The sequence below is a fragment of the Petaurus breviceps genome, unplaced genomic scaffold (genome assembly GCF_028583685.1).
Source record: "Petaurus breviceps papuanus isolate PSGF00001 unplaced genomic scaffold, PetGlider_PUasm1.0 90823, whole genome shotgun sequence".
NCBI classification, from domain to species: domain Eukaryota; kingdom Metazoa; phylum Chordata; class Mammalia; order Diprotodontia; family Petauridae; genus Petaurus; species Petaurus breviceps.
In genome coordinates this window covers 22693334-22715368 of record NW_027187352.1, presented here as the reverse complement: position 1 = coordinate 22715368, position 22035 = coordinate 22693334, and the positions used below count along the sequence as shown (strand labels likewise).

At 35.9% G+C, this 22035-nt stretch overlaps 1 protein-coding gene across 1 annotated transcript in view; it reads left to right on the top strand.

Moving 5' to 3' along the window:
• GRM5 (glutamate metabotropic receptor 5) overlaps window positions 1–22035 on the top strand; it is a 663694-nt gene that overhangs the window by 204657 nt on the left and 437002 nt on the right. Inside the window, exon 2 of the mRNA XM_069071043.1 lies at window positions 15571–15820. Within this exon, the coding sequence (XP_068927144.1) occupies window positions 15571–15820 (250 nt within the window). The remainder of the gene's footprint in view (window positions 1–15570; window positions 15821–22035) is intronic.

The window sequence follows — 22035 nt, the reverse complement described above, 5'->3', positions numbered from 1 at the left end:
CATGTTTGTAGGTGTTCATATCACATCTATATCATATTAAAGATTATATATTTATTTAATGACTATATATACATATTTAAATATATGGTGTAGTATACACACATGTGTGTATAAGTATATACACATGCACATTATAAACACATACACATATGTGTGTATATGTGGTATATGAAAGATTTGAGGTGTATGTGCATATGTGTATCCATGCCCTCTCTTCAAGGGTTTTAATTTGTATTCCTGATGAGCTTTCAGAGCACCATAGTCTTCCAAAGTTTATTGATATTCAAAATTAATATATGGCAAATTAGCTAATTCAGTTAGTTAAAAATGCTAATTCCATCATTAGGTAGTTTTATCTTGTTTCATGGTCACAAATCATATACTACACTCTGATCAATCCTTACTTATAAAGGCATGTTATTAGTTTCATGAATAGCTTTGTGAGATAATAAGTATGGTTCACTGAAAATTCATCCCCATTATGGGAAAAATATTTCGGAATCATTTTTATTAATAAATGGTCTTAAAGTAATATCACTATCAACCAGTCCACTAGTATTTGTTAAGCATTTTTGTGTCAGAAACTTTATGTCTTAAGTTCTAGGAGTATAAAGAAAGGTGAATCACAGCCCTTGCCCTCAAAGAACATATATTCTAAAATGGAATTTACTTATATAGAACTATATCTTATTATCATCACCCAATGCAATCAGGAAAATTTCAGTAAGCAAAAGTTATGTTAGTTGATTATGGCAGATACTACTATATGATATTAAAATACACTTTAACTCTATGTATCCATCTATTAACATGTGTTCACTCCAAAGATTTGGCCCATGAACAACTTATCAAGGCTTATCTAGGTACTCTGTGGAATCGTCACATAAAATTACAGTTTACTAGTGGTTCACATATCTAAACGTTGATTTAAGTTTGTATTATCTATTGTAAATGCTGGTAGATGTTAGTCTTTTTTTTCTCAACATACAATGACCATAGCATAGGGAGGCAGTGTGACCTCATGGAAAGAGCATTGGATTCAATGTCTGGAGAACTAGATTGCAGCATTTGCTTTATAACTCCGAAATGGAAGGCATAGGCCTCCAAACACATTAAATTATATACCAGCTAAAGGTGAAGCTAATGGTGAAGTCAATTTGCCTTTACAAAGACTGTCAAGCTTGGAAAATCTCAGCCTGGATTATAAAGAGAATCGGAGAATAACAGGGCTGTCATTAAATGTAGTTAGACACACAGATCAGAAGTGACTAGCAAAAAAAAAAAAATTCCTGACCAAAAACACTGGCATACTGGCAATAGTGGTTTGCACACAGTCTTGTTCTGTTCAAGTAAATAGGATCACTCTTAATGAGACTTTCAATGCTCAGGCTAAAGCTGTGAAGTGACAATTTCAAAAGAAAACAGAAGAAAATGGAAGGAAGAGGGCTTAGACTTTGAAGCTAAACTAGGTCATAATTTCCTTCTGGGAAAACTTATTTGTTATTTATTTTAAAGAAAAGCCAGAAAAAAAGTATAGAAATGAGGGAAACCATTTAAGGCTAGAAAAAGCGAAATTATATGTGTGTGTTTATCTGTGTGGCAGTGTCTGTGTCTGTCTGTATGTATATGTACACATATGAACATGTATGTATGTATATGTGTACATATGTATATTTTTCCTTATGAAAATGGAAAGAAAATCAGCAGTCTTCAATTCTCTCTTGACTTTCCTCATTTTCAAGCAAAAATTTCTTGAAATACACAATTTCAGAAAATGCACGGAGATCTTGTAAAACAAACTCATCAACAATTTTCCAAACCATAAGTAATAAATCATTGTTGTTAGGACATGTTAGGACAATGTATATTTTTTCTCTTCAATATCAAATCACACTTTGGGTAATTAAGTCCTTCTAGCTAATTCACATAATTTCAACTCATAACTAGTCACTGATATGTTGGCCCCAGATTTGTGGTTCAGTAGTATTTTATTCTAGAAATCAGCAACCTATGGTTCATAAGTTAAGGAGTCCATACATTAACAACAGGCTTAGGGGTATGATGGCACCTCTGGTATAATCATTACATTCTGACACTTGACTCTATTTGCCCCTTTTCTTGGGACAAGGAATTAAGCTTAGTTACACTAGACTAGTTATAGGACTTTATATTATAACATACTCATTCACTTCTGTATCGAGTCGTGGGTCCATCTATACTACAGTCCAGAGGCACATTCTTCTCCTAAACTGACATTATGAGGTTGTCAAAAGATGTCAATTCATATTATAGCATAATGGAATAGGAACTTTGGGTGGAAATCTTTTTATTGTATATTACACACTTCCCTGACTGGGAACTTTAGAGGTAATCTATTTTAACCTCCTAATTATCCAGATGAGGGAGTCAAGGTCTGGGCTGGTTCAATGACTTAATTCTCTAAGACTCAATATGATTAATGACCTCTCATCCTTGCTCTCTCCACCCAGCAACACTATTTTAATTTGAAATAGGGCCCTGAGTATTATTTGGCTTAAAACACAGATAGGGTGTGAAGCTTTCAGAATTGCCCTGTTATTCACTCAGTCTCTCTTCAAGATACCACGCTTCAAAGCTCTATTCTTCATACAAAGTCATTGCTTTCCTACTCTAGATCCTTACATAAATATTATAGACTATGGTTCTTAATATTTCATCACATATGTTAGTGCACACTGCTGTTCTTCCCATCTTATTCACTATTATTCTTCGTACCCACTTAATTGCTTGACAAAGCTCTTTCTTTTTGTTTTTCTTCTCAATACTAACTTCATCGACTCCCACAGGTTAGTTTTGATCAGGATACCTTTTATAGACCAAGGTTAAAATTCCAATTTGATACCTTAAATAAGCCCAGGACATAATTGGCAGCAGTGATTGGCTATATGCATGACCAACTATTCCTCTTGAGATTTCATCACTTTAACCTAAATCTAGGAGGTATATTATCACTGCTCACATACTGTCTTTATTGCATTTGATATATAGGGTAAACAATGTTACAGTTGCTTTCTGCAGACCTACATAAGGACACCCCCGGAAAACCATAGGCATGGCATAATAGCTGCTGATAATCTTTATTTGAAATTGGATACCTAAGTCTACACAGAATAATCACTGAGTGGGCCACAGTTATCAAGGAAGTCAATTACAACTCATGTGCTCTATTGTGTGACAGCTTTAGAATGAATGACTGAGATTTGGAGAGTGTGCATCTGCTTGGAGTTATTTGCTTAAAGGTTTTTTTTTTTCCCACATTCTACTGTATTCTGGTTTTAAACATTCCTGGTTATTGACCTTTTTTATAAGAGGCAGTCAGACACTTGAAAGGTGCTACAGTTGCCTTAGGCATCTTTTATTGGTCTGAAGTAAGATTCTGTACCATTCTGGAGGCTTGACAGAGAGTACACTCTGACATTGAATGATAATGGCAAGTCCCATAGATTATGCCTTGAGACTAATACGTGATGTTCTATAACTTTGCCTGATGCCACATTCCTAGAATATGCGATGACATGCAGACTAATTTCTAGTGGTATATGAACCTGTTGTCTCAGCTATATTTCTTTGTGTAACTTGCTGATTGTCACAATGCTGACATTTCTGAGAATTGGCATGGTCACTCTCCTGCCTTCCCAGGTTAAAAATTGCTGTCACCACCATTACCATCCCTGTCATCACAGAAAAAAAAAAAGAAAAATACAAAAATAAGGATAAACCAACATAATGTCTCCTTTACAAAACTGGTCAATCTATTGAATTCTAAAAATATTTGAGAAGACTCCCTAAAGAGAAATTTCCTCTAAACAGGTCAAAATTCAAGGAACCATTCCAGAGAGTTTTGCTATACTAGACTTTACTTCCTGGTCAAATACATTAGATCCATACGCTAATTCTGTGTGTGTTCCATGGCCAAGGCAGTGTTATAAATGGAAGTATTTAACAAAATCCTTCCAGTAATAAACAACTTTGGATGGAATCCAACACAAACACTCCTTCTGGTGAATATTGTGCTCTGAGCTGCATGGCATAGCAAAGTTCTAACATATTATCAAAAATAAATAACCTACTAGAGAGAGCTTAAAAATGTATTACAAAGATGTTTTTATAGTACTGAAATCTAAAGGTAGTATGGCATAGTGATATGGGTGCTTTACTTAGATTCAAGAAGGCCTGAGTTCTGATTTTAACTCTGTCAGGTGATGTGTCACTGTGAGACTTTGGGCAATTCATATCTCTTTCCTAGGCCACTCCCTAGGATTTATCTACGAAGACACTGAAGGGTTTTGATCAGTCTTGTCATTTTGAAAACTTGCATTTGTTAAATGCCTGCTATGTGCCAGGCATCATGCCAAGCATGGGGCATTGAGATGGAAGTTGCTTACACTGAGACAAAAATCAGATATCTTACACAGTGGTCATGTCTAGTATTTGTGATAGTGGGAGTTGACTGATAGAAGAATAATCTATTGTCATTTTTTTGCCTAACTAATCCTACCTTACCTTCAGCAGAACATTATCATTTCTAGCATGTTATAGTCATTAACAATCTATGCAGTTACAAATCTTACACTCTTAAATACTAACAAATAAAACATGCTAATTTCTGGTATCTAGGTAGCAAATGCATGTCTGTGGGAATTAGGGATTAATTACTGCTTTGCATAATTGGACATTGATACAATTTCAGCTCTTACAAACCCAAGTCATGATGAGACAGAAGCACTTTAGATTATTGAGACAAATGGAAATTTCTATGATGGAAGACACAAATGACAATTTTGCAAAAAGCAAATGAAAAACAGATCATATTTTTCATCTCTAAAACTGAGTTGCACTTAATAATGACGAGGCAACAGAAAGTACTTAAAAGAGCACTGGATTCAAAGGATATAGGTTCAAATCTCAACCCTGATACTTAGTATCAATCAATAATCATTTTTATGTGCCTCTTTGCCAGGTCAGGTGCTAAGAAGCAAAAGACAGTGTCCCTGTCCTCAGGGAGTTTACTGTCTAATGAGGGACATAGCATGCAAAATATACAAAAGTAAGTAAACTACATGAAGGATAAATAGAGTGAAGCCACTAGTATTAAGTGGGGTCAGGAAAGGCTTCCTGAAAAAGATGGAATTTTAGTTGGGACTTAAAGGAAGTAAAGGAAGTCAATGGAAAGAGTTGATGATGGACAATTATTCAGGCAGTGGGAACAGCCAGAGAAAATGACCAGAGCTGAGAGAGGGAGTGTCTTGGTCACGGAATAACCAGGAGACTGGTGTCAGTGGATCAAAGAGTATATATCAGGGATCAAGGTGTAAGAAGTATAGAAAGGTAGGAGGAAGTTAGATTATAAAGGACACTGAATGATAGAGAATTTTGCATTTGTTCCTTGAGGTGATAGGGAGCTATTTGAATATATTGAGGAGAAGAATAACATGGTTAGACATGAGCTTTAGGAAAATCGCTTTTATGACTAAATGGAAGAGGGATTGGAGTGGGAAAAGACTTGAAGCAGGTTGACCCACCAGCAAGTTATTGCAATAGTTCATATATAAAGTAATGAGGGCCTGAACTACAGTGGTGGCAATATCATAAGAGGGAAAGGGACATATTATTATCTATGTGGTATTGAATAATTCATTTTCTCCCTCCCCCTAGGTCTTAAGTTCTTTATTTGCAAATGAAGGGCTTGGAGTAGATAATTTCTATAATACTTTCTTGTTCTGAATCATGTAATATACTACATTGTATATGTAAACTAGACAAAAATACAACTTTACTGCATCACAAATTTGGCCTCTCCAAAACTGATGTGCTAGACATAATGAACATGAATTAAACATTTAATTAACAATAATTATGCTTGTCTCCTTAGAATATAGAGTCCTTTCCCAGTCACCAAGGCCTGAAACTTCAGAGTTATCCTTAACTCTTCCCTATCCCTTTATCTCCATAACAAACTGTGAACAAGAATCATCAATTCCTTTCTAAGATACCTGTCGCAGTCATCCCCTTCTCTTTATTTACAAGTTCACTTCCCTGTTACAAATCCTCTTTGTACTTCTCCCTTGCTCTTGCTTATAGGATATTAACAATGCCCATATTTAAGAGTGCTTTAGGTTTTACATGTATTATTTGAGCGTCAACCTGGTGAGGGAGACAGGATAGGTATTATCCCCCTTTTGCAGATGAGGAAATAGAGATTCAGGAAAGCTAAGTTAAGTCAACAAGAATTTCCTGAGTAACTATTATGTGTCTGGAACTATTATACTAATCAATGGGGATTCAATGATAGCAAAAAATGTGGTCCTTGCATTCAAGAAGTAAATGGTCTAATGGGGGAGAAAGCATGTAATAACTAAGTACCAAAAAGATATATGCAAGTTAAATTGAAGATGATCTAAGAGAGAAGTCACTAGCATTAAGAAGCATTAAGAAAGACTTCTTGAAGAAGGTAGGGTTTTAGCTAAGACTCAAAGGAAGGCAGGAGAGATTCCCCATCTTCTGATTGGGCTCCTGAAATCTGACCACTTGAGAGGCAGACCAGATCCATAAGACATAGTAAGAAATGGTTGCACATCTCTGTTCACAATTATGTTGGTAGCCACTTTGCTGTGTATTGTTAATGTTATATTTCACAAGCCTACATCATTCCTTTAGAAGTAAGTCAACTACTACTCAGGGACCAGGCCAGTTTTAGCCATACCAGCGGACATACAATTTCTAAGAGAAAGGAGGTTGAGCCTAAACCTATGAGTCTGGGTGATAGAAACCTTTTCTTACCCACTTCTTCAGTGTTGATAAATGGATCTTCACTGCAGATTAGTGGAATTAGTGGCCCACATGGTGAGGAGGAGTTTAATTGCTCCCAGCTGCTCTGGGAATTCCACGAATTCCATGGCCCTCTGTCCAGACTTCCAACTGACTAAAAATTATAAATGTGTTATTTTTTTCACTGTTATGAGGCTTGATTCAGTGTCCGTTATTCTGTTCCATGTGTAAAGAGGTATAAGGAGTGACTGATTTTTTTTTTTTTAATAAGCAATCAGGGTTAAGTAACTTGCTCAAGGTTACACGGCCAGTTATTTCTGGGTGTGGTGCTGAGTGTCTGAGCCCAGGATTGGATCTCCAGGTCGTCCCAACACTGGAGCCGGTGCTCTTACTCGCTGAGCCACCTGGCCGCCCCTAAGCAATTGGGGTTAAGTAACTTGCTCAAGGTTACACGGCCAGGTGTTTCTGGGTGGGTGCTAAGTGTCTGAGCCCGGGATTCGATCTCCAGGTCGTTCTGACACTGGAGCCGGGAGGAGTGACTGATATTAAAATCAGTGGATCAACCACAGTAGTGAGGTCTATAAACACATGATTGTCTCCCACCCTGCCAAAGTGCCTGCTCAAAAGATCCTTCTGGTCATTTTTAGAGTACTTGATCAAAACTGGCCAACAGATCTTATTTTAGAGAGTAACTGACCTTAAGGTTAGTAGACCTTCATTAATGGAAAGTGAGACTAGAGATGCTACTCTCCCCAGAAAAGCAACCAGGTTCCCTGTCTTAGAGGTATAATTCAACAGGGAAATGGCACACACTTCTTTGGAAGATAGTTTTTCTCCTCATACTGGAATTTTAAGCAGTTTTAGATGACTATTTGTCAGAATTGTTGGGAGAGTTCTTTGTCAGTTTCCCACTGCAACAAAAGGCCTCTGAGACTCCAACACAAGTTTTGCCTACCTTTATATGTTCTCTATATCTTCATAGATAGAACTGCTTAAATTATTTGTGTACCTAATTATGTACATACGTATGCACGAGTATTAATATAGAATTAGAAGTCTTTATTTACATACATAGTTATTTACTTTACATGAAACTGGTTAATTTTTATTACATGTTTTCTTACCTTTATCTTGGATGTTTCTTCAGTTATGTTGGATTTTCACTGATTGCATGACTTCAGAAAATATTTTTAAAATTAATTCAACCTGGTTTAATCCACTTGTCACCCTACAGAGTTTCATTATATTCTCTTTAAGCGACATTCACAAAGACTGTTCTTTAGTGGTCCTATTTTCTCTGTCCATTACCTATATTTAGAAGAGGAACTATTTAATTCATTGTTTTCTTTCTTTTTTTCATTTTTCAAATGCTTTATTAACTTCTGATTTACATCATTCATTTCTGCCAGATTTTGAGTTACACATTTTCTCCCCGTCTTTCCCCAATGCACCACCCCAAAATAGCAGTCCCACAGTATATTCCCTTCTCCCATCTGCTCTCTCCCATATCTTCTCTCATACCCCCTTTGACTTTTCCAATAGGGCATGGTGAATCTCTATTCTCCAGTGCCTTTATATCTTATTTCCCAATTACATGTAAAATATTATTATTAATAGTATATATATATATACATATATATATATATATATATTAAGATTTGATTTTAAAACTTTCAATTCCAGATTCATTCCCTTCCTCCCTTGTCACCAGCCCTTACTGGAAAGAAACAGTTCAGTATAGGTTGTACATGTGTAGCTTATGCAAAACATTAACATAGTTGACTATATTTTCTTCCCTTTTATCCCACCTCCCACTAGTTCTATTCTCTACTTTGATCCCATCCTTTTTCAAAAGTGGGTGCTTCCAACTACCCTCCCAACTAGCCTGCCCTCCATTCCATCATCCACCCCTCTCATCCCCTTCCCCCTTACTCTCCTTTAGGGTGAGATAACCTATTTATTGTGTATTTCATTCCCTCCCCAAGCCAAATTAAATGAGAATAAAGTTGACCCATTCCTTTTTGCCTTCCTATTCTTCCCCTCCATTGCAACCATTTTCCCTTGCCTCTTCTATATGAGATAGTTTACCCCATTCTGTCTCTCCCCATCTCCTCTCATTATTTTCCTCTCTCACCTCTTAATTTCACCTTTTAAGTATCATCCCTTCCTATTAAATTGGTCCTGTGCCCTCTATCTATGTATACCTGTAAACATATATACCCACATTCACATATGTATTCATATGCCCATATGCCCTCCAATATAAACATATATATATATATTCCCTTCAACTATTTTCATACTGAGAAAAGTTTCATCAGTTAAAATTATCATTTTTCCATGTAAGAATGTTAATAGTTCTACTTTTATAAGTTCCTTATGGTTTCTTTTCCCTGTTTATCTTCTCATGCTTCTCTTGCTTCTTGTATCTGAATGTCAAATTTTCTATTCAACTCTTTTTTTTTTCATCAAGAATGCTTAAAAGTTCTCTATTCCACTGAATGACCACATTTTTTCCTGAAACATGATACTCAGTTTTGCTGGGTAGGTGATTCTTGGTTTTAATCCCAGCTCCTTTGCCCTCCCGAATATCATATTCCAAGCTCTTTGAATCCTCAGTGTAGAAGCTGCCAGATCCTGGCTTATCGTGATTGTCTTTCCACAATATTAAAATTGTTTCTTCCTGGCTGCTTGTAATATTTTCTCCTTAATCTGGGAATTCCAGAACTTGGCTATAATATTTCTAAGAGTTTTCTTTTTGGGATCTTTATCAGGAGGTGATTGGTGGATTCTTTCAACCCCTATTTTGCCCTCTGGTTCTAAAATATCAGGGAAGTTTTCCTTGAGAATTTCTTGGAGGATGATTTCTAGGTTCTTTCTTTGATCATGGCTTTCAGGTAGTCCAAAAATTTTTAAATTATCTCTCCTGGATCTATTTTCCAGGTCAGTGATTTTTCCAATGAGATTTTTCACATTGCCTTTTATTCTTTCCATTTTTTGGATCTGTTTAATAGCATCTTGATTTCTCATAAAGTCATTAGCTTCCATTTGCTCCAATCTAATTCTGAAGGAATGATTCTCCTCATTGAGCTTTTGAGATTCTTTTTCCATCTGGCAAATTCGACTTTTTAAGGCATTCTTCTCCTCATTGTCTTTTTGAGCCTCTTTTGCCATTTGAGTTAGTCTATTTTTTAAGGTGTTATTTTCCTCATTCAGGCTGTTGACTCCCATTTCATAATTTTCTTATATTGTTCTCATTTCTCTTCCCAATTTTTCCTCCACTTCTCTTATTTGCTTCTTAAGGTCCTCTATGGCCTGTAACCAGGTCATATTTTCTTTCCTTTGATGTTTTTGGTGCAGTAGTTCTGTCTTCACTATCTTCCTCCTGTTCCTTGCCTTGATCCTTTTTGTCCCCAAAATAGGAGTCTAATGTTAGGTTCTTCTGTTTGCTTTGTTTCCTTTGCCTGGGCACATTGCCACTCAGTTACTTGACTTTTGGGCTTTTTGCCACAGTAGGACTCTGCCACCAGATAGAGGGGTTTCCATCCCAAACACTGGGGTTTTCTCAGCTGCCAGAGGTATTAGTTGGGAGCCCTTGCTGAAGCCTCCACACTCTCTGGCAAGCTAGTCATGCACCCCAGGACCACCACCCTAGACTGCAATCCAGATCCAAGCAGGTTAAAGCAAGAGTGATTTCCCCTCAGACTGGGCACTTTGTCCCCCTACAGTCTGCAGGCCAGAAGCTAAAGCTGCCATGGGCTGGCTGTGCCTTCCTCTCAGCAGCTTCTCACCCTGGGGGCAAAAGCTGAGGCACTCCCACTTACTGGGTCCCAAAGTACATACTGCACTGACCTCTCACTTTGTCATTCACATCTATGTGTTGATAAATCTGGAAATGACCAAAGCTGCTGGTGATCTGGAGTCCCTCCAGCCTGCGGCTGGTCAGGCCCACCCTGGGGCTAAAGCCTTGGCGTGGGGCGGGGCTCGGCTCCCAGAGCACTGCTCTGGCCAATTCCTGCCTCTGTGTCATTTTGTGGGTTCTGCTGATCCAAAGTTTGTTTAGAGTGCCCTTTTACATTAATTGGGGAAGGTTGAAGCCCTAGCAGTGGGGAGGTCCTGCTTCTACTCCACCATCTTCTAATTCATTGTTTTCAAGGAAAGATATCAGTGAAAATAAACCCTTCTAAATTTTCCATCAATGTTGAAACAGACTTCTGGGAGAGTTGATGACAATTCATTAAAGTTTCATTATCAATTAACAATTTCCTTTAATTTGAAATTTTCTACATACTCCTATGAATCAATGGAAACCCTAAATATACTCAGGTGCATGCTTTGGGTCTTTTTCTAATTCAGGAAGTCTTTGATCTTATCAGCTTAATGTTTGGAAAAGGCACAATATATTGAAGCAATTAAAGTTAAGTAGAGTTGTATTCCAGATGCCCAAAATTAATAGAAATGTTCACAATGTAATTTATAAACATTAAAAGTTTTTTTAATTATATATAATATCCCCATATGATGATTTAATGGTAAATATGGATTTTATGATCACTAATATAAAGCTTTCAGTATCAGGAGTATTTCATAGAATGAATGAATACTTGTTCCACTGAATGAAGTTGAGAAGGGTTAGCAGTAAACATGATATTGTTCCACCCAGTGCATGGTAGAAACTACCATGATGAAAACTACTAGGAAGTTTTCTAGGAGTAGGAGAGCAAATCTTCTTCTGGTTCCCTCAATTTATAAAGGAAAAAAAGGTATACACAAGGTTTAAAAAAAAAGTTAGATGCCGAAATGAAAAAGAGTATTTCAACCTTGGGTGAAATCTGCTTATAATATACATGAGTTTAACTTTGAAAGAATTGTTGACATTCTATCAAAATGGTGTTTTATCTTTGGGCTTATTTTCTAATTGTTCTTTGTTGCTAGTAATATTTGTAGGATTGAAATAAGATGTTTAAATTCCTCTACTGTTTCACAGAGGTAATTTGCCATACCAGTTATTTCATCAATGTCCCTTGGGAATTATATTAAAATTTAGTCATGGGAAAGAGAATTTGCTTTTTAAGCCATAGCACTATCACTTTACAGCATGTATATATAAAAAAAAAAACACATTTCATCATAGTCATAGATTTGTTGTTAATGTATTATTTGGTGACTTTGAATCCAAAGGTAAAAATAGTTCCAGGAGCAGTAGGTAGTGATGGGGACAAAGTATTCGAAACAATTCTTATCAAAGCACAAGGTAAAAGGTGAGTGTATATATACACTCAGACACTTAACACTTACTAGCCATGTGACTTTGAACAAGTCACTTAACCCAAATTCCCCTGCTCTCTTGCCTCCAAAAAGCAAACACAGACACATACATATTTACGCACACACACATATGCATATACATATTTTTCCTCAACACCCAACACCAGTTATTCAGAAAACAGACAGAGATTTTCTGGTTTCCTTCCAAATAATTGGTGGCATGTATGTACATCACCTTAATGTGCACTGTTTCATGGCAAACCAGACTTGCTAACATTATTTTATAGAGCACGAGCCAGCAATCTGAGTAACAAAAAGTTATGTGCCCTCTTTTGGATTCTCACCTGGGATTATTCATGAATCTCATGTTTACTGTTGAAGAGCAGATTACTTTTACTGATGCAAAAACAAATGAGGAATTGTTATTACACTTTACATTTTCATGAATCTGTCCTGTGTTCATTAGTGAAAATAGAATAAATGTACACAAGATAAACAATGTAGATAGATGCTGCCACCAATAGATATAATTGATGGGATGAAAAGGAACACAGTACTCAAACAAAATTGTTCCTTAGGATTGGTGAAATAATTACAGTGAAATAGAAGAAGAGTCTGGATAATTTTACTCTATAGGAATGTTAATTGTAAAATGAATTTTCTCCCTCAGAGGCAACTTCATTATGGGGATAGTGTTAGAGAAATTAAATATAGGTATATCTCATCAAAATCATGAGAGAATTCCCTGTGAATAATTAAGTAGCATTTAATCAGAGGTAATCACAAAAAGAGTTATCCATGGTGCTTAGAAGCTCAAATGTCTTCTATTTGTCCTGTCATCTCAAACTCCTAATGCATAGTATTTTCCCCATTTGAAAAAAAAATGTAGTGTATCAGAGTGGTAGAAGCAAAATCTTAAGTCCCCCCCCCCCACACACACACACTCCATATACTTTAGGCTATGTTTTCCTGAAAAAAAAATATGAACACATTTCTTGAAAATGGATTTTCTTAGGGGAATAAGGACTCAAACTGTTGACAAAGCAAACAAGGAGAGGGCTAAGGGGGTCTCAGAATTAGCTGATGTATTAAGCAGAGAATTTGGGCAAGGGAGCTTTGCTTAGCTAAATCATCTTGAAGTATACTCAATCTCTATTCTTACTGAATATTCTTATCCTATGAATAAGAAAGTCTCTTCAATGGCATACAAGTGCCTCATTTTGTTTCAATACTTATTAACATGTGAGCAGTCTGAATCAGTCTCAGTTCAAAAGTCAGGAAGAGGTGGTTTATCAGGAATGCAGGAAGCCTTAGCACTTTGTTATGAGGCCCCTTTTCTCTACTCACATAATCAATACCCCAGTAAATACTATCACTTCAGCCTAGACTGTTTCATAGCCTTCTATTTAGTCTCCTAGCCTTGAATCTCTCATCCACTCATCCTTTATTCAGTTGCCAAAGTGATTTTCCTAAAGCAAAGGTCTGACAATGCCATCCTCTGTTCATTTAACTCCAGTGACTCCCTATTTCCTCCAAGATCTAATATAAAATACTTTTTGATTTCCAGTCTACATATAGCCTACTCCCTTTATGAACTTTGTGATCCAACAATAACTGCTTTCTTGCTCTCCTTTGCTATAACCCTTCTTCTCTCGAGGCTATGTCTTTTCAATGGCTGCTCTCTCCACAATACTAGGAATCCTTTCTTTGTTCACCTCTACACCCTGGCTTCTCTGGCTTCTTTTAAGACAAGGTTCAAATCTTATCTCCTCTAGAAACCTTTCACCATTCTTCTCTCCTTTCTCCCTAAAATTAGTGTCTTTCCTTTGAGATTAACTTCCTTTTGTTATACATATTTATGTATATATATGTTGATAGAACTATGCATATATATATTTTATAAGTGTACAAATGTTTGTGTGTTGTCTCTCCCATTAGAATGTTGACTCCTTGAGAGCAATGATAGCATTGTTCCTTTCTATCTCCAATATTTAACCCATGACTTGATACATATTAAGTCCTCAGTAAGTGCTTATTGATATACTCACTGAGGCCCCGTCATTTAGAAGCCTTTATGTCCACTTTTTTCTTTTACAAAATCATATCCATTATTTTATTGAATTTTATATATATATGCATGTATGTGTGTGTATCCGTGCGTGTGTGTATTGCTTTAGTCTGAAAACAACTGATGAATTGTCTTCACTAATAAAGTCACTGTTTCTTAGGAAATTAAATTTCATATTTCAGTCTTCTTTTCAGTATAATCTATTTTCCTCCATGATCACTTTGAGGGTATGTTTTTTTTTACTATTTTGGCATGATAACTTTTTCCTACAACCTACTGAATGTGAAATGCATTGTCAGTGAAATATCAGCCAAAGATTAGATATGCTACGTATTCTGAAAAAGATAGACATTAAAATCCCTAATCTACTAAAATATTACTATTCTTCATTTGACCTTTGAGTACTTAGAACCTGTGTGATGCCTTCTTTGTGCATAGTAGGTGCTTAATAAATGCTTATGGAATTGAATTGTCATATACATTCATATATTACTTTATCCTACTCTTCAAGAAATTAAAATCATTCCTCTAAAAATTCATTTAAGGAATACATTTTACTAAAAATAAACCTGAAAATAACAGAATTCCCAGATCAGCTTGACATAGCTAGTAACTGGAAGTTCCTGATCAAAGTTTTCAAAGGGGGGACCTTTTTCACCCTTAATCACTCCTCAGAACTGCAGAGAGAGGCGACTTGGTGGCTTATACACACATGGGAAGAGATATAAGCATATTGTATACATACATTTGAATTGTATTTTGTTGAGTGAAGTAGGCATGGGCTATCTCCATTCTTGGAACTCTTGCTTGTTCTTTGGGCTTCTTATGACTTTGGTTCTTCTGCATATAAAAGTCATAGAGGAGTAACTAGTCTTTTGCAAGCTGAGTAACTTGAGCAAATGGCTGCTTCTTGAAACTATAAAGCAGGGGTACTTTACATTTTCTGTGTCATGGACCCCTTTGCCAGTTTAGTGAAATTTATGGCCTCTTCAGAATAGTGTTTGCAAATATACAAAATACATAGAACTATGTAGGAACCCAGTTATACTGAAATTGTCACCATCATCATTATCATCATCATTTATTATTTGACATAACATAAACACATGTGTTTATTCAGGGATGCCTCCCCCCTCCCCCACCTCCCTGTTGAGAACTTCTATGGTGTAGATAGCTTGGATAGAGTGGGTTTCATATGAAAATATGCTGATTTATCAACCTTTTCATGACATCTGGATTTTGGGGGGGGGAGTGTTAAATAACAAAGGCATAAAACTCATTAAAAGTATTTATATACTTTTGAACAGATGTTTTGCATAGAATATAATGCCCCAGACATTAGAAAAATATCATGAGAACTTTATCGTGACTGATGCACCAGTTTCTATCTATTTAATTCTCATGTTCTTGTTTGTGTTTTCATGTAGGCAACTATGGAGAAAGTGGGATGGAAGCATTCAAAGACATGTCAGCCAAGGAAGGAATCTGCATTGCTCATTCCTACAAGATCTATAGTAACGCTGGGGAACAGAGTTTTGATAAGCTCCTGAAGAAACTTATCAGTCACCTACCCAAGGCCAGAGTGGTAGCCTGCTTTTGTGAGGGGATGACGGTGAGAGGTTTGCTGATGGCTATGAGGCGTCAAGGGCTGGCTGGAGAATTTCTGCTTCTAGGGAGGTGAGTAGGAAAGAGAAACACGTTTTTCATTGTTCTGCCTGACAGAAATATCTTTAGTGAGAAATATTCATATTTGATTTATCATATTTCTGCCTCCTGATAGGTCAGCCCAATTCTTTGGTAACAGAATCTTTTAATGGGAAGAAAATTTTACATTATCTTGAGTACCCAGGAAAGATGTGTGGATAGTGCTTGTCATTTTTATTTTACAACTGATTTTATCAGGATGACTAGGAATTGTCATGTATTAATCTTACAAGTGTGGCTACCATATTGTTAAGTAAAAATAACACAAATTCCATATTGAAGAGGGGGTTGTTAAAGTAGTTGCTGTAGGAGGAGAACATTTCCTCTAAGGAGACTGTCATTGCTTGTGAACTTTTCTTCTAGAATTATCTTTGGGATTAGATTAGGAAATCTCAAAGGAATAAGATCCAGCACCACCTCTACCAAATATTATTCATTTAACAATTCACTTGTCACTTCTTTGCTACAGTTTCATGATCTGTACCATGAGGGGGTACTGGATCATATGTAATAGCACTTTTTTTTGGTCAACCAACAAGCATTTAGTAAGCACTTATTGTATGCTAGACACTATGCTTGACCTTCAGGATACAAAAAAATGAAACAAAGCAATGAAACTGTTCTTGACCTCAAGGAGCTTAGAATCTGTACTGGACTTAGTGAAGGTTGTTCATCTGTAAAATGGAAATAATAATATTTGTGTTATTTACCTCATGCTCTTGGAAGGAGGGTCCATCAAATAGAGTTGTTTAACTGTAAAGTCAGATATAAATGTCCTCCAAAATGAGCTCTTATACTGAATAGCATCCTAATAAAGTTTGGGGACTAGAAAGGACCTGACAGATCTTTTTTTATTTTTTTAAATTTATTTGTAATAGCACTTTCAACTCGGGAGATACAATTTTTTTTTTATTTTAGCACTTTAAGATTTAGAAAGTCTTCATATGTTGGCCCATTTGATCCTCATGACAACACTATGAGGGAGGAAGCAAAGTATCTTATTCCCGGTTTCAAATGAATCACTCAAAGAGGTAGGGATTTACCTATACTTATATAGCTAGAAAAGGGACAGAGATGAGACTTAAACTTAGATCTTCACAGTACAAAGCCAGTAATTTTTCCTTTACATGCAACATTTTGCATCGCAGGAAACTCTCTATTTTTTTTTAAAGCAATCGGGGTTAAGTAACTTGCTCAAGGTTACACGGCCAGTTATTTCTGGGTGTGGTGCTGAGTATCAGAGCCCAGATTTGATCCAGGTCATCCCGACACTGGAGCCGGTGCTCTTACTCACTGAGCCACCTGGCCGCCCCTAAGCAATTGGGGTTAAGTAACTTGCTCAAGGTTATACGGCCAGGTGTTTCTGGGTGTGGTGCTAAGTGTCTGAGCCCGGGATTCGATCTCCAGGTCATCCTGACACCGGAGCCTGTGCTCTTACTCGCTGTGCTACCTGGCCGCCCCAACTCTCTATTTCAAATCAAACTTTGGTCTTGGTTCCAGTAGAAAGAGCTCAGGATTTATAGCAAGAGACAAATTCTGACTCTGTCACTTACTGCCTGTACAATACTGGACCAAGTTGTTTAAATTCTCTCGACTAATTTTCTTCATCTGTAAAAGAAGAAGTGGAGCTAAATGATCTCTATGGGCCCTTTAAGTTCTAAATCTATGTTTCAAAAGCCATATGATCTAGCACGTTAAGTGGACTTTTAATTACTTGGTTCTGTTTCTAAAACCAAAGCCCATCATTAAGAAGGATGACTGAGCATGCCTAATCATGTTGAAAAGACTTTCTCAGTAACCCTGAATGTGATTTCCCAAGAGGAGTCAAATCTATGCTGCTATTAATGGCAGTATTGCTATATAATTGTACAACTTTCCATAGGGATACTTCTAGGGACAATAAGCACTTGGATAAAAGTATGGAATGGGGAAAAGTGTAGTAGATTTGGAGTCAGAATACTTGGATTTGTTACCTTGTTCTAATATTTATTAACCATGTGACCATAGATGAGACACTTCCCTTCCCTAAGAATTAATTTACTGATCTATAAAATAAAGGAACTGGACTAGTTTTCCATTCAATTATTTCCTAGATCCAACATTCAGTAACACTAAGCTTAGGTAATTTCTTAAAAAAACAATATCACTTCTTTATATACAGTTTTTATAGATAACACTTTATGAAGATATGGCAGCAGTTTCTTTTGAAAAGACAGAAACAAATGTATAATTATATGCATATATACACATATATAATATGTATGCATAAATACACACAATATATTTATATATGTGTGACACAAAATATGGATGGAATATATAAAATATATATGTATGTATGAAGCTTTTTTGAGGTGTATGGATATATACACTGCCTTAAGAGTTAATGCTTTTGGCATCACTGAAAAACATGAAGTAGAGAGTGTCTACAGGGTAAATGGTTTCACAAAATACTTTAAAGATCCTTTCCATTCTAAGATTCTCTGAATGTATGAGATGGATATTAAGACTTGGTTTAAAAATGTGGGAAGAGGAATATTACACATGCACACACATGTATATGTATATATATATATGTATATGAAGATACATACACAATATATACATATAGATGTATATATACATACATACAACATGAGAAATTATTTCTTTATTAGGGACTGTATTCAGAATCATTTGATTTCCCTGCCAAAAAAAAGTAACATTTAAAATGGTATTTCACTGGCTTACTCATACAACTATTTTTGATGCTTAACTACTAATTAATTTGACTTATTATTACATAATATATCTACTTTTAAGGAAATAGGTCCCTATCCCAGAACATGGGGAACTTACTATAAAAAATCTACAACCTTGGAAAGTTTACATCCTTTTTTTCTAAACACATGGAAGAGATATATCTGAACCTCTCTATGAAGTTGAGGGACTATTTCACTCTGATTTTACAAAAAAATGTAGAAAGATCAAACAATCAAGTATCCTTAAGTGTCATTACAGTTTGGTCTGAAGTATAAGATTCTAGTTATACAAACATTTATGCTTGTCTCAAGGAGGAAGAAAAATCTTTGCATATAAGAATATGACTGCTTACTCAAGACAGAGAAACAAAACTACAGTCTTCCCAACTCTCATATATATATATATATATATATATATATATATATATATGTGTGTGTGTGTGTGTGTGTGTGTGTGTGTGTGTGTGTGTGTATGTATGTGTATATATATGTATATATATATATATAATTTCAAAGACAATTCATGAATATTTTGGGAATTAGAAACTTTACTAATATGCTGATAATGCATTCTGACTTATTTTGTTCATTATTGTCATTCTTACTATTCTTTTATAAAGTAGACATTTTTCCTTCAATGGGATTTTTAAAGAATTTGTTCAGTTTCTGCTATAACTTATTTTATATCGTTAGGCCAGCATTTTCTCAGCAGGGCATGATTCAATTGCTCTTATGGAAAATGGTGAAAAAAATATTTGACTTATACAAGTTGACTTCATAGTTAATGGTTCAGAAATTTTGTCATTCTGTAAATTGAACTATGTCTGTGGATGATTACAAGTTATGATCATGATGATTATTGAATATTGTCTATACAATAATGAATATGTGCCTAAAAATGTAAATGGTTCAAGATTTACTGTGATCGAAATGTAGGGTGTGTTTGTGGTTTATTTATAGAATAGAAATGTAAAGTTGTAAATAGCTGGTGAAAAGTGCCTTTTGTTTTTTGGTGATCTGTATGCTTTGAGGTTACTTAAACATGGAGATGCCCAATGCTCTCTTTGTATATTAATAGTCACCTCTTTCAGAGATCAAAGTTCTGGTAAGCTCAAACATCATTTCTCATATATAAAATGGAGGCAATTATAGTAACTACTTCACTGGGTCATCATGATAATCAAATGAAATAATATTTGTGAAGTCCTTAACAAACCTGAAAGCATTATAGAAATGTGATTAGGAGTAAGGTGGTGGTAGTTGCTGTTACCTAATGGAGGAATGGAGCCGCTCTGAGTCTTACGCCTTTCCAAGTAGTTGTAGTCAAAATGAGCTAGCAGTTGAGGAGCAGTGGGGACATGCTAATAGCTAGAGAAGTAAATTCCTTCTAATATGTGGGATAATAAAACTATGAACAATGAGGGAAAAAAAAACATGAACGCATTGCAGTTTTCTCTGCAATCAAAGACCTTCACTTATTTGCTAACTTCTGCCAGCATTCCTCAATTATATGTCAATTAGTATGCATAATTCAGTAATTGTTGTTCATAAAAATCTTAGAGAATCACATGTTTGACCTTGAAGAAGGATTCTGTATCCAATCCATTTTGATGGATGAGTAGACTCAAGGATATTAATTTAATTGCCCATTGTCACAAAGTTATATAGTGAAAGATTTGGAGCTAGTATCTGGGGCTCTACTTCTTTTCCAATTCCCTGTCACTGTACCACACACCCCTGGACTCATCTCTAAAAAAAAAGGTTAAATTATGTTCTCTTTAATTTTCAAAAGTTAAGCTACCACACCACTTTTTTCATTAAAAATATTTTAATGGACGAGGTATTGCTGTCATGTTGGTGCTTAAAGGTGGGTAACCTTCATTTTTTTTAACGCATTCAGGGTTAAGTAACTTGCTCAAGGTTACACAGCCAGTTATTTCTGGGTGTGACGCTAAGTGTCTGAGCCCAGATTCGATCCCAAGGTCATCCCGACACTGGGGCCGGTGCTCTTACTCTCTGTGCTACCTGGCCACACCAGGGTAACCTTCATTTACCTGAAAAAAAATCCCTTTGTTTATAATACTTATTCATGCCCAATATATGATCTGTTCCTGTCTTTGTACATGCTTCTACTAATAAGGATTGAATGAATGTGTTGAATTGTATCATCTATTATGTACTAAGTAAAGTCCCTTACCATTCTCACAACCTATGAAGCTAGGAGATAGTTAGTTTTATTTTTGACTACTAAGTGGTATACCACTGTGCTCTAGATTTCATACTTATCAAGTTCTTCTGTTCGATAGGACATCCAATTTAAAAAACAAATGGAAGGAGTTTTGAATCTCTCTCTCTCTCTCTGTCTTTCTGCTATCTGTTTCTCTCCTTTCTATTTCTTTAAAACATGCTAGAATTACTAACTAACAAAATAATTACTAACTTTTGATAACTCTTTCTTAAAACATTTTTCCTTTAGTTTGGCAAATGCATAAATGCCTTCTGGGACCACTTTCCTCTCTTGCATGACTTCACTTTCCTATTACTGGTTTATGAGTGTAAATGTTCTCTCAGCAAAATGATGCCAAAGGAATAATCAGACAGTCTTTGCATTCACCAGCATGTCTTTCAAAATAATGAAGCTAAATCAGATTCTTTCCTTCATTTTGTGTAGTGGATTTTTCCAAAATCACCATTTTTTTTTATCCAGGACAGAGGCCACTGCCAATTTTTGGCACTGTGTGGGCATGGGGCTTTTTTTTTTGTGCTATCAATAAGAGAGCTGTTGCCAATTTTGCCTTTAAGTACAGGTAGGTATTGACACAGGAGTATAAAAAAGAAAAGTTTAAGAAGACCAGAGGTTAAAGCCCCTGTTGTATTTTAAGATAAAATGAACTGCACTCTCTCACATTCTGTAATCAGCCTACATAAGCAGCACTCATTTTTCAGCCTATGATTCATTTTGTTAATATGGGAATGCTAAAGTCACAAGTTTACAGAAAACAGCAGAATCTGGAAGTTCCCTTGTCAGGAATGCTAAAGAGGAAATTCTGCCTCTCAAGGAGGGCAACCATTCCATCAAGAAACTTTTATTAAGTCCTTATTCTGTTTGAGTAGATCACATTGAAGGTCCCTGCATTCCATGCCACAAGGTTCCATTCTGTTTTAGTATTCATAGGATCAGCACAGATATAGAGCTGAAAGGGACCTTTGAAGCCACCTAATCTGTTCCTCTGATTTACTAATGAAATTACTGGGGGCCACTAAAGTTAAATAGTTTGCCCAAGGTCACAGGGCAGTAAGTAGCATAGCAGCAGTTTAGTTCTCTTGCCAGTATGCTATACATACATTAGAATGTAATCTACTTGATATTTGGGGAATTTGATTTTCCTTTTTACATTTTATATGTCTAACAACAGATAATGAATTTAATGGACAACAACATGCAAT